The 13,468-nt window shown below is 37.0% G+C and overlaps 1 protein-coding gene across 5 annotated transcripts in view; it reads left to right on the plus strand.

Annotated features, from left to right (window-relative positions):
- LARP4B (La ribonucleoprotein 4B) overlaps nt 1-13,468 on the plus strand; it is a 38,451-nt gene that overhangs the window by 11,328 nt on the left and 13,655 nt on the right. For 2 of the 5 annotated variants that reach the window (XM_035896805.1, XM_035896806.1), the window contains exons 1-10: nt 366-589; nt 2,497-2,644; nt 2,838-2,999; nt 5,153-5,234; nt 6,119-6,255; nt 6,829-6,932; nt 8,735-8,845; nt 9,342-9,395; nt 9,739-9,948; nt 13,095-13,201. In XM_035896805.1, the coding sequence (XP_035752698.1) occupies nt 398-589; nt 2,497-2,644; nt 2,838-2,999; nt 5,153-5,234; nt 6,119-6,255; nt 6,829-6,932; nt 8,735-8,845; nt 9,342-9,395; nt 9,739-9,948; nt 13,095-13,201 (1,307 nt within the window). In that variant the 5' untranslated portion in view covers nt 366-397. The other 3 variants (XM_035896809.1, XM_035896808.1, XM_035896807.1) reach the window with 3 other exon arrangements.

Below are 13,468 nucleotides of genomic sequence, written 5' to 3' on the forward strand. Positions count from 1 at the left end.
GCCTGCTGAACTGAAAAGCACCAGTTACATATTAAATACCCAAATGAATGACTTGACCACAAGTTGGGAACAGATGCAGTCAGATCACAAGATTTTCTCAAACAAAGAGCTTGGCGTTTTTGTTGACCCAAAGCAGGTAGACAAATACGCTGCTACTCCTTCCTATGAAATACACAGTGCCTCTCCTGGTGCCGCAGGATTTCAGCGAGGCAGTGAGCAGCGTGCAGTGGATCTGATGGAAGACGTATTGAGTGATCAAGAGCACTCCTGTGAGCTGGACAGACAAAGTTCCCAAGCTGAATTATGGTCACATTTCATCAGTCTTCAGACTGGCAGTGCTGATTTGACAGGTCAGCTATTTTCTGACGCTGTTACTGCTGGTAATGGTGAATATCTGATGGGCTTTTTATGGAATAATACAATTTCTAACAATACTGTGAAGAATGACAGACTGTGTATAGTTAGTGAAAACTTCCAGCATGAACCTGAAGATTTAACAGGTGCTTCATATGCGCTGGAAAGGTACCCGTATCAGCTGCTAGCACCAGAAAATGCTGGTACTTGGGGATGGCAAGATAAAGACGAATTTGTAAGTATTCTGCAGAAGTGATATGATGTCAAGGTTTAAAGCTGAAGCTAGGAATTGGAATAAGCCAAATCAAACTGTGGTTTCATTAGTTAAATATATCATGTGTTACTTTGTCCTGCAGCTGACCATTCTCTTTCCTTTGCAAAACCGAATGCTATACAGAACATGGTAGTTCCGAATGTTGCTGAATATTGATATGTTTTTCTTTTGGATTCTGTTTACCTTTTGTGAAAGTTCAAAGGTTGGGTGAAGTATCTTAATTGCAGATTCTCAATTCTAGATGAACGCTTCAGCATATGGGAGGGAAGCCTTTACAGACTGTTAATAGTGCTCTTTACCTTCACATAGGAAGAAATGTTTGTGGATTTCCTGAAATCTTAAAAATTCTTGCTTGGTAGCAATTAGGAAGCCTTTTGCTCACTTCTGGAGATGATCCTCTGAAGTGCTGTAGAAAGGAGCGGCTGCAGGAGAAGCGTGGGGAACAAGCTAGGCTGGACCTTGGCTAGCTGGGGTAAGAAAGAAACAAAGCCGACCTGCGGCAGCTGCTGCTCCTCTCCCTTCCCCGCCGAGCAGAGCCGGCGCTTGGTATTGTTCTCCGCACCGACTGCGTTACGGCAGCTGCTCTGACCTTGCCCAGCAGTCACAGTGCCGGCCGTGGATTGTGCCAAACACGAAGTTTGCTATCTCCTGGGGGAACTTCTTGTATTAAAAATGGAAACTGATGGAACTTGCTGTCATCTTTGAATCTGTACTGTTCAAGTAGTTATGTTGAACACTTCCACTTGTTAAGTCTTATCTGTCATTCAGTAGATATGTTTAAGTTAAGATTCCTTAGATCTTTTTACCTTCTGGTTGTGTTTTCTATGCACCATGATAATGACTATCTGAGTGCACATGTTTCAGAGTAATTAAAGCTTCACAGAGTTTTCAAGTGCCTGTCTTAAACTCTGTAATGTTCCCAGCATCCTTAAATTCACAAAATAAATTTTAATAAGCTTTTTTAGTATGTGTTATCACAAGCAATACCCTTTCCCAGTATAATCATCGTATTAAAACACACCAAAGATATTCTGGGTATGGAATAACTTACTATGTTTCGCTTGAACATGAGCAAAACAAGAGAAAACTGTGTCATGTTACTATCAAAAAAGTATTGTAGATGTTGGCACTGCAGAGAGCTATCTCTCTGAAGCACAAATAAAACCATTTATATAATGGTTATATATAACCATATATGACCATTAAATGTGTCCATTTCCAACCCAGATTAAAGGAGTTTGGCCTAAGATGATTTAACTGGGTCTGATAACTCATTCTTCTTGTCCTGCCTAGGGGAAAACAAAACTAAATTTTTGTTAATGCTCTGTTTTTTTTCTCTTGAAGTAATGACAGAAGTTGTCGTGCACATCTCATTGCTTTGCTTTCCATCATGCTTCCTTAAAACGGTTACATTTTTATATCTCCCAAAAAAACCAAACCCCACCCCCTGTGCTTTTGTATTTTCTCCTTTTTTAATGTTATTTTGCTGCAGCAGGTACAATAAGGATATAATCAACATTGTGTTAATGTGTATATTGGAGAACTGCTGAAGTCTGGGGCATGGGGCAAGTACAGGTTGAGTTGGTATGTCAGCAGCAAAGAATGGAATGTTTGTTGTCGTTTGCTCTGCTTGGCTAGCCTTTTCTGGTGATTCTTAATCAGGGAAATGAACTCTGTGCTGCACAACTCGGTCATTTTTGTACCTGAACCGATGATGGGATGGCAAGTCAGTATATTCAGATGTGGAAAAAAAACTTGACAATACAATCTTGAGCTGTAAATCTGATACTATTTGAAATGACGTATATACACACAGATGCGTGCTGTGCATCCACAAAGTGCATAATCAAAGAAATTTCTTTTTGTAGGAGTCAACCAAGGTTTCTGAGTTAAATCCTAATGCAAAGGTGTGGGGAAATCATATGTTACACTTGGAAGCAAGTGGTGCCACTGATGGTAGTGTGAGCAAAACGTGGGAAGAAATACCTGACCAACCTCCAGATTCTTGTAAAGAAGGTAAGAGTAAGAATTTCTAGCTGTTGCTCAAGCAAAAGGTAAAATTCAGTACATACTTTCTCAATTTTAATTTCCTGTTAAAAAAAAAAAGAATGCAAATATGTAAGCAACTGTACTTCAGATTTAGTTTTAACTATGATGTTACTGTGATTAGAAGGAATGCTTTTGAGTGTGTTTGCCATCTGTGCTGCAGGACTGGATGCCAATGGTGATGGCGACAAAAAGCATCAGAATGCAGTGCTGACAGAGCTGCAGGAGCCGTCACCAGCTGTTTCGGTGTCAGACCAGACAGATATGAACCCTTTGGCTCTCGATCATTCTGAGTATGAGTCTATGCATGAAACCAACCAGACAGGTAAGAGAAAGCTGATATTTGTTTGGACTTGGTTTAGAAAAAGGAGACATATTTTGAATTGAATGGTGAGCATCCATTAAAAAAAACAAACACAAACCCCCCTTCAAACAAAAAAAAATGCACCACTTTCATTGTTCAAGATATGCATTCTGTAAACAGACCCCAGAAAATCCTGTCACTTGTACTTTCAGGCTTAGACATATTTGCAAACCAGTCTCCTCTTGTTTGAGTATAGGCCTGATGGGATACTGCACAGAATCGATCATAAGTTCTGGATATAATTTGAATATTGTTTTCTGAAGTGTTATTCTAAATGCAAGTCCCTAGTGTAGATTTAGATATCTACCTGTCTAAGCGGCGTGTTTGTAGTTGAGTCAGGTACTGAGGTAAAATTCACATACTGTTTGTGTCTCAAGTAGTAATGTTAATGTGTTTGAAGATCAGTCCTGTACTCAAAATGCTAGAATAAGCAATAATTTAGTCTTAACTTCTTTGCGTTATTTTTTAATGAACTCACGATTTTTTTTCAGTGCAACTGTTATAGATGTAGTCTATACCAGATGGCATGTTTTAAGAAACTTCTATAAGCTAGTATAGCAATTCAGCCATGCTTGTATTTCACTGAAAGGGACAGAAGGTCTGCAAGATGCATGTAGGATCACTACTTAAACTGAGATGAGGGATGGGAAAGAGGAAAATGTGCTGGGTGTTTCTTGAGATTCATGAGGTCTGCTCCTTGTTCGTTGTGCTTAAATGATTTTGTAACATGTATTTAAAATTACCAGTATAGCATTCATAATAGTTGGAGATAAAGACAACTGAAATCAGACACGGTTGTGGCATCATCCTTGCTTGTGTTGAAAACTGAAAGTTCTCTTTGGCCCTTCTACCTAAGGGTATTACTGGGGAATATTAAATAATAACTGACTGGCAAATTATGTTAATAGTGCGTAGCACTCTAGGAGACAACAGCTTAGTGTCAGCATGTCCCTTACGTGCCCAAACCAGTTAACTTTTAACAAGAGTCAAATGGTGTTTTACAGCAGCTGGACAGCAGGTCACATCTATTCCACTTGATGGATAGTAACATAGGTAGTCCCAACTCTGAAATCTGATTTTTATTTTTTTTATTATTTTAAAAATTGCGTATAACTGGTCTTTGCTAGGTTCTGGGCAAGGAAGAAAGAGGAGATGGGGAAGGGAAATAGTGGTTAGTACATTATATGTGTATTTCTCAGGTGTTGGCATTATCTACATCAGAATAGAACACGTGAAGGACAAAACGGTGGGAGGAAATTAGAAGTTGCTTTAGGAAGAAGAAAGGTTAAGGAGAGCTGAAGAAAAGGATGAAAGTTACTGAAGAAGGGAAGGGTATAGAGGGTAATAGTTGGTGTGAATGTTTTACTAAACATTTACTAAAAGTTTTGTAAACCTCTAAAAGCCACACTAAACTCCTGATCTTTAAACAGTTCTCCCACTGACACAATTAGTTTACCCTCAACTGACTGTAGGATATTGGATCTAAACTAAAATGAATGTGAAATTAGTGTTTTCCATGTGCTAATTTTGAAACTTCCAGGTATATGAAAGAAATTAATTTCTCCTTCTTAACCAAGAGATTGTTAATTGATCCCACTTCTGTTGTTAATGGATTTGGATATCTGCTGATATTTCATAACTAGGGTTTTAACTCTTTCCTGAATTAGTGTGTTGGGATTTTGAGTGAGGCCAGGAGTACGAAGTGCCTCCATTACATTGCTCGCTTGCTGTACTAGACAGCTGCATTACTAAGGGTTTAGTCAGCTAGAAATCAATTAGTTTCCTATGACTGGAAGACAGATATACGAGCTAAATCAGTTCAGTATTTACTCTAAGATGTGTTTGTAGCGGCTCTTCTAAAACTGCTTCAAATTTTTATGTATTTGGAGAACAGGTTAACAAGTGGAGTCAGATAATGTTTTTTTTCTTTTGTCTTAAATAAAAAGTGTTCTTGTGCAATTATGGTGGGTGGTGAACTAATACGCAATGAACGTTTATTGAATTTGCAAATTTGTTACTAGTTATACAGCCAGTAATAGACATGATGGCTTGTTAAAATATCTATTATGTAATATAGCAGGATTAAATTTAAACTTAAGTATTTTAATTATTAGGTGGAAACGAACATTTGCAGCCAGAAGGTCAGGAAGATTTACGAGAGTTACTGAAAAAAACACTGGAATTCTGCTTATCTAGGTATGTATATACCTAAATGTAGCAAACTGGAAGATAACTAACAAAATCCAATACCTAACTTGGCATGTACGTTAATATATTTTCCCAGCTGTCATTAAAACTGAATGGAAAGGATGAGAATTTGGGGGAAGCAACGCACAAATTCCAGGGCATTGTATTGATGTAACTCTTAAAACCTTACATGAAGCTTTGGGACGGACCTAAAACATGAACTAGCAAATATATTGTTTTGAAGTGAGAGTTGTTACAAGCAATTACAGATCAGGTGAATTTTTTTATGACTGTTACTGGTATTTTGCAACTTAAAACTGAGTAGCTTAAACCATTTGGTAAGCTTTAAGCTAATAATTTTAAAATTTGCATTGATACAGACTAGGGTTTTCGTATGTGCATCTGTAGATGCCTTTATATTTCAAGTTAATTAAAAAATAAACAAATAAATTAAGAGCTCTCAATCATACACATTCCAGTATAGACTGATGCCAGATCATCAAAGCAGTTTACTTGAGCTTAATTTTTCTCAGTGCTTGTGTCTAGATAAAAATATCCTAAGCACGTGTTTTAATAATGTAGAACAATTCCTAATCTGTATACTCCTGCATAACCAGTTACAGTCAGTGGTAATTTGAAGTAATAAACTACTACATTACAATACATGTGCTGCCTGAACAGAAAGATGGCAATACTGTTGCACAAAGGAAAAAAGATATTTTTGTGTTTTCTAGGAAGTAGAATATAGTAAGTGAATGCAGTGGGGTGTTGGTAAAAATGCTGAAAACAAAATTTAGTGTAGGAATCTGCCTCCTATGTGATGAGTTTTTTGTCTCAGTATTATTGGCATGAGTTACACCTGTGACATTTCCCCTTTTTTCTCTCCCAAACAGAGAAAATCTTGCCAGTGACATGTACCTTATATCACAGATGGACAGTGATCAGTATGTGCCAATAATGACAGTAGCAAACCTTGATCATGTCAAGAAACTCAGTACTGATATGGATTTGATTGTTGAAGTGCTGAGATGTAAGTAAAAATCCCTCAATGCTAGAAAGCATTTTGGTTATTGCCATAAGACTATTAATACTGATTTTCAATCTCTTCCTTTTTTTTATGTATCACAATCAAATGCCATCCTTTTTTCTGTAAAGCATTAAATAGAACAGGTCTAGTTTAGACCATCACATTTATAGGACTGCACTTTTATCAAAGATACTTCACATTTGAGGTGTTGAGTAATGATCTGTGTAACTGAGAATATTGTGAGTTTAAATTCTTAGAAAAGGCTACTGGACATTACTACTAAGGTAAGAATAAAAAAAGAACGTGACTTGATGTGTGCCTTAGAAGAAAAAGCTAATAAATTGGGATTTTCTAGGCTGGAAGAGCAGGAAGGGGTGTGGAGATTTTAAGGAACATGTCTGCTATGTTTCATATGCCTGAACGTATTCTCAGTCATCTTCTACAGGTTTCTTAATGTTCCAAAATCCTTTAAGTACAAAAAGCTTTGCATTGCAAAATTGTCCACAGCATCTTTTGGTGTGCAAAGCTACTACAATTGCTGACAGCTAAAATGCATTTTTGTCTTTTCTCTCTTAGCGTTGCCTTTAGTCCAAGTGGATGAGAAAGGAGAAAAAGTTAGGCCAAATCAGAACCGCTGTATTGTGATTTTACGTGAAGTACCTGAATCTACCCCCATTGAAGTAAGTGCTTAATTATTTAGTAAAGAATGCTTTTCTTTTAGGATTTGGAAGTTAGATTTCTTCCAGATTTCAATAAGCATATCACATTTCTTACTACATTGTTAGTTAATTTCGAGCAATGTTTTTAAACCTTAGTTTGTGTGTTTGCATAACGAATATATTTGATAGAAGCAGGTTGCTCATAGGAAGACTGTGGTAAAACATGTAGCTCTGCTGAGGACTGAAAACTGATAGTGCTGTGTTTGGTAGAGATACCATAATTTTCGTGAACTAGCTTATCCATATGCACTTAGTGCTCAGCTGCTTGGATAAATAGCAAATGAAGATGAGGGAAGATAAGTCTTAGAATGGAAAATGCCACTGCTGCACCTTGAAGCTTGTTAGGTTGAAGTACTTAAAGCTTTGCGAACATTCCTATAATGCTGAGGGTAGAGGTGTCAATAAGTCACTAAGGATCTCCACTGGCTTGTGGAATGAGTGCGAGAGTGGAGAACTTGATTTTTTTGAAAGGTATTCAATGCAGCTGTGATGTAGCTGGGACTATGACGCTTGGAAAGATGAGGAAAAAAATGTTTGGAGCATAGATTAAACAGTCTTGAATTTTCAAAAAGGAGGAAAAGGCACAGATTTATGATGATGGGGAGATATTTTAATTTCCCCTCTATTTAATTTTACAAGGAAGAATAAAGATTCTGAAAGAGTTGCTCTTCTTGACAGTCTTAATACAAAACTAAAAAGTACTGCAGATAAAGAATTATAATAAAGAAGTGACCTGAGTAAACAGGAGCGTGAAACAAAATGCTAAAAGGAATTGCAGGGAGGAAGTTAGATATGCTATATTTAACTACTTAAAAATATCAGCTGCTTTTAGCTTTCTGAATGAAATGTAACCTTTCAAAGGCTGCCTAGCTTGTAATATTATAGATTTTTTTTTTTTTTGCTGTCATCAGTTTGTCAGGTTGGTTATATTAGCACTGGGTGGTCGCTCTTAAATGCTTAACAACAACAAAATACTGAGGAGTCTTTATTTTCAGAAGAGGTGGTCTGAAGTGTTTTATACATAATGTGTTTAAATTTGCCAGACTGGAAAATCTATACTTAACCCGACAGATTTAATAGGATACACTTTCTGGCGTAGCGTGGTCAGGCTTTATTTAAACAGCAAAGTTCTAAAATGCTGTAAGGCCTCCCAAGTTGCATTGCTTTTTGACACTGCTTGCCTCAACTCTGTGACAAAAATAAATAATATACAAATGGATAAAACCAAATATAAAGTCCAAGGCATGTTGTTTTTTTTTCCCTGTAGAAACTATCTGATTGGTTTTGAGGTAACATAATCCCTTTTTCCAGTATATTAATCTGTAGATACTTGAGTTAAAGTGTATCTCCAGGTTTCTGCTGAAAGGCTGGGGTTCTCCTGTCCCATGCAGTATGCACAAGCTTTCATGTGGCTCCGTGGTTTTGGGCATGGGGGACAAAGACATTTTTCTGCACTTGATGCTGAATTTAAGTGTCTCTCTAGGGCCTAAATAGCTTATCTCCCCTGATGTAAAAGGAGCAGGCAACTTCTACTTGCAGTATGGCCTTAGACGATGCTTGTTTGAATTCCTTCTAGCTAGAGAGAACTAACACTACTGCAGGGGTTCTGAAGTTCTCAGTTCTGTTTTGTAAGCCTAAAAGTGCTTTTATCTCTTTTACCTGGAGCTGCAGAGTTCTGCACTTTAAAATTAATGCTTTCTTCTATCCATCCATTTTTTTCTCCTACCCTTTTCTCTCCCTTCTTATCAAAACCACTTTCTTAGGAGGTTGAAGCACTTTTCAAAGGAGATAATTTGCCTAAGTTTATCAACTGTGAGTTTGCCTATAATGACAACTGGTTCATCACATTTGAATCAGAAGCTGATGCACAGCAGGTAACACTATTTTTTCTGAAGCATTTTAGAATATAACAGTAAGCAAGGGTTGGGATGAGGGTGGATTGACAGGTTGTAAACTGTATTACAAATGTGTAACAATTTAAAAAGAAAAATATGCAAACCTTGAAAACCAGTAATGCTTCCCCTTAGCTAATACCCAGTTATCAGTACTATTAAACATAACCATGTAAGAGTTTTATCTTGTTCACAAATCCTGGCTTCCTGGCCAAAGCTATAATTTCTTGTACTAAGAACACTTGATATTTTGGATGACACATTGAAATGCTTCAATTGTAAGAATTAGTCTTGTGTTAATACTACTGAAGCATTTCTGCAATGATAACTTAAATCTTGCTGAATGTAGATTACATATGAGGGTTTTCTACAGTCTAACATTAGCAGACACTTCAAGTATTGTTAGGCTTAGCCTGTCAAAACTTAAGTTCCTTTGTTTAAATTAAATTTGACAAATTTTATAATTACTTTTTTAAAGGCTTACAGATATCTTAGAGAAGAAGTGAAAACTTTCCAAGGAAAACCGATTAAGGTAAGTAAGAGCTTTATGGGGTTTTGGGGCATGTGTGTATATGCTCTGGTTTTTGTGGGACTCGCTGTGTTTTCTAATATAAATTTGAAGTGATCCAATCTCAGCATCCATTTGACGTGGAGATGGGTTTTGAAATGTAGCACATGCCATTTTACTTCTCATTTTCCTCCTTTCTGGCAGTGGTATAACCATCCCAGCCGGGAAGCATTCAGCTGTTCCTGCCTGCCTTGAAGGAGCAAGCAGTGACTGACAAGTGTCCAGTAAAAGTTTGAGAGCTGCTATTTGAGCCATCCTGATTTAATTTGAAAGGCTGCTGTAATAAATAATCTGATCTCCTTTGCAGGCAAGGATAAAAGCAAAGGCAATAGCTATAAACACATTTTTGCCAAAGAATGGATATAGACCTCTGGATATGAACCTCTACACGCAGCAGCGTTACACAACATCCTTTTACTTACCTCCAGTATACAGTCCCCATCAGCAGTTTCCATTGTACAGCTTAATTGGCCCACAGACCTGGTCAGCCACACACAGCTACCTTGATCCTTCATTGGTAAGTCTCTTGGTTATGAAAGAGTTGCATTCTTTTCAAAGCTGGTATTACTTTCTTATGAAGTCTTGAGGTGTAGGAAGCATATGCATCCTGAAGAGGGGAGCTGAAGATACTGATTCTTCTTGAAAACCAGTACTTCAGAATTCCTTCTGTGGTGTACAAGATTAATTATTTGAAAATTACATCTGGTCTCAGACTGCAGTGTGATTCTCTTCTTAACCTTTTAGTTTTTGAAGCAGTTCTTTAGTAAAGATTATTAATTAACCATTACTAAAAGAAATCTTTACTAAAGACTTCTTTTAGTAATGGTTAAAAGCCTCTTTAGAAATTAGATCTTCAGAATATGTATGTGAATACCCAATAAAGCAATTATGTGTACTGAATAAACTTAATGGAACCCGATAAATAAGGATAACTTCGTGTCTTGGTCTTCTAGCAAGAAAGTAAGTTCTAAGTTAATGCTCTGAATTACCATATTTGGCATGTTCTTAAAGTCAAATATTTTCTATGCAAAAGTAATATCTTTTTTGGCAGTAAAAAATAAAAATACTTTTACTAATAAATAATTCACTCTTAAATTGCTTAATTTAAAAAAATGTTCTTGAAGAGGCTATCGGTAAGCCTTCGAGCTAGGTTGGTAGCACTAAATCCTTATATACTCTAATGGGACATTCACTGCATCCTGGCAATGCTGATTCCATCTTCTCCTCCATTGTGACAGTCCCATCAGAATTACCTTGGCCCGTTTTAGTCTGCCTTTGTTATCCTACAAAAACTAGTTTTAATACAGTTTTCTGTAATGGCTGAGAGACTGAGGTTGGCCTATGAGGAACCTCTTTCTCTGTAAATGCTTCTTTACTTGCAGCTAAAAGAAACTAGAGTAGCAGTGCTCAAAATGAGAAGCTTTTTTAGAGGTATTTTGGCAGAGGATGAAAGTGTCCCTGAACAAACTTGAGCAAACTTCCTGTGTACTGAACGGCAACCTAATTAAAAAAATTGGTGTGCTAAACACTTCACACACAGGGAAGGTAGCCAGAGCCCTTGCAGCGGAAGGCTTTTAAGGGGGATGAAGAATGTGGAGGAGACAAGGTAGCATAGTGAACAACGTTACTCCAGGAGAAAGCCACCTTATTAAGCAGCAATGAATGTGCTGCTTCCTCTAGATAAACTGACTATTGCACAGTCTTGCTGTGGGATAGTGAAGTAGTTGGAAGGCACGGGTGTAGATGTAGAGTAATTGGCCACAAGTTCAAGCACAGCATAGTGTGTCATCCTTATGTCATCCTGGAACTTCTTGTATTTCCGAAAGCTTACTAATCCTGGCCTTTGGGGGAAGACTTTACAAGTTTGCCAGTGTTAAAGATCTCATACCTTTCTTAGTAAGAACAGAAAAATTAATTGGCAGAGCTTTGCTTCCTGCTGGTTTGCAGCATATTGTTGTTAGCTGTATTTTGTATACATTAATGTAATAGAATGTTTCTTGAACCTTTTTTAGGAAGAGCTGTACTTTAATAGAAATGGCTTGAGGAGAACAAGTACCGAGGAACAGTGACACAGGAATAATTTTCATGAGAGGCTTGCAGTTTGCATGTAGAGACCTGTGTGCAAATATAACAAGTTTCTCTCTTCTGCTTTACCATAAACACTAACAGTGCTTTGTCTCATCTCTAATTTGAGATTAAATACACATAGTACTGCAGGCATACAGTTTGAGCTCTGAAACTAGAATATGGCAACATATGTCCTCAAAATTCTAAAACTACCTACTTCTTCAAGTATTTAATAGTATTTGAGGAAAGATCTAATTTGTCCTGCTTGGGGGTGGGGTGGAAGATGTACTTTTGATGAGCCAGGTAACTTCTATGGAGAAAGCAAATTGATGCTTTTGGTATTACTGGAAAATGTAAGTAACTTTTTTTTTCCCCTCCAAAAAGATCACTTATCCTTACAAAGAAAGAAGGGGTGAATATTGCTAATGTCCCTTTAAGCAATGAGTTAAACTTGTTTTGCTTTAGTATGTTCAGTGTCTTCTCATTATTCAGGTTCAGTAGTGGCTTACTAGCTTTGACATTTACAGCATTCAAGTTGTAACTATTAAAGCAGAAAGCACTTCAAAGCAGTATTTTGACGAAAATTTGTTCCTAAAATAGCTTTATTTAACTCTTAATGACTTATTTTTGGAGTCTGAGGTAGCATTTGCTGTCATGTGTGCTAGGTTAGGGTAACAGTAGTTTGTCATGACAGCTTTGGTGTTAAATTTTATTTTATTGATTCATGATTTACTTCAGCTTTTGCAAGAAAGGTTAGACAAGCTTGAAGATACTCTTATAGGAAATAGTCTTAATCCCAGCTTAATCCCATTTAATTAACTGTAGATAGAGTGCTACATAGAAGTCTTACTATTCTGCATTATAGTTATTTTCAGGGGGAGAAGACAAGCAAGCATTTGCTGTTGCTGTTAACAACATTTCCTAAATGAAACTAATTCATACATTTAAAAAAAAATGTGCTAGTGAGGTTGGAGAAATTACTATGAAGATGCTTTAAATTTAGAGATACCTTGTATTAACAAGACATTGATATGCACCCACCCCAAAAAACCTTTTACTAATTCTGCTTCTTTGGGCAACAAGACAGTAATTCATGTGTAGAATAAGGTGGGAAGATGTGAAAAGAATCAGAGGTCCACTTCATACCCACTTATTCCCTAGGCTTTATTTAGATGTCATGTGGAAGATAAATAGAATGAGGAACTACAGAATTTCTTTTTTTCCTTTTTGGGAGGGATTCACATGTAAGAAAAACAGTTGCAGGCTGTGTAGGTTAGACTTTTTAACGAAGAAGTATCGCTGTACTCTGAAGTCATGCATAGTATGGTGTGAAATAGAAGGAGCATTACTTAACTTACAGCCAAAAACTTTGGCTCAATGTTTTTCAATCCTCGTAATAAATTATCAGAACTTGAATATGTGTAGTGGCTGTCTTCCCAAAACCCAGCATTTTGTAAGTTGATTACAAGGCACTGGACAAATGCTGTATTACTGTTTGAGGCAATCTTTTAAGTCTGCATAGAATGACATAAAATACGGGGTTAAGAAAAAAATAGTACTCTGTTTATAATTATGAGCACGCAATATATTCTTTAGGTAACACCATTTCCAAATACTGGATTTATCAATGGGTTCACATCTCCAACCTTCAAGCCTGCTGCTTCTCCACTGACTACACTCAGACAGTATCCTCCCAGGAACAGGCAAGTTCAACCATCTTTTAACAATATACGTACTACTTTATTATCTGGCATGTGGGGTTTTAATCTGCTTATTTTAGTAACACCAGATAACTTGAAAATAGTTCTGAAATTGAATCTGGTGCAAGGTTAAGTGAGGCCAAAGGGCAGATGGTGCTATTGTTAGTGGATGTTTCTAAATGCAAATGGACTGTCTGAAAGCTGAGAACTTGTCTGTTCCGTGATTTAGGGTATGCAGGTGAAATACTCTAAATGATGGCATGTGTTCAG

Source organism: Egretta garzetta, unplaced genomic scaffold (assembly GCF_000687185.1).
Source record: "Egretta garzetta isolate BGI_Z169 unplaced genomic scaffold, ASM68718v1 scaffold6, whole genome shotgun sequence".
NCBI lineage: Eukaryota > Metazoa > Chordata > Aves > Pelecaniformes > Ardeidae > Egretta > Egretta garzetta.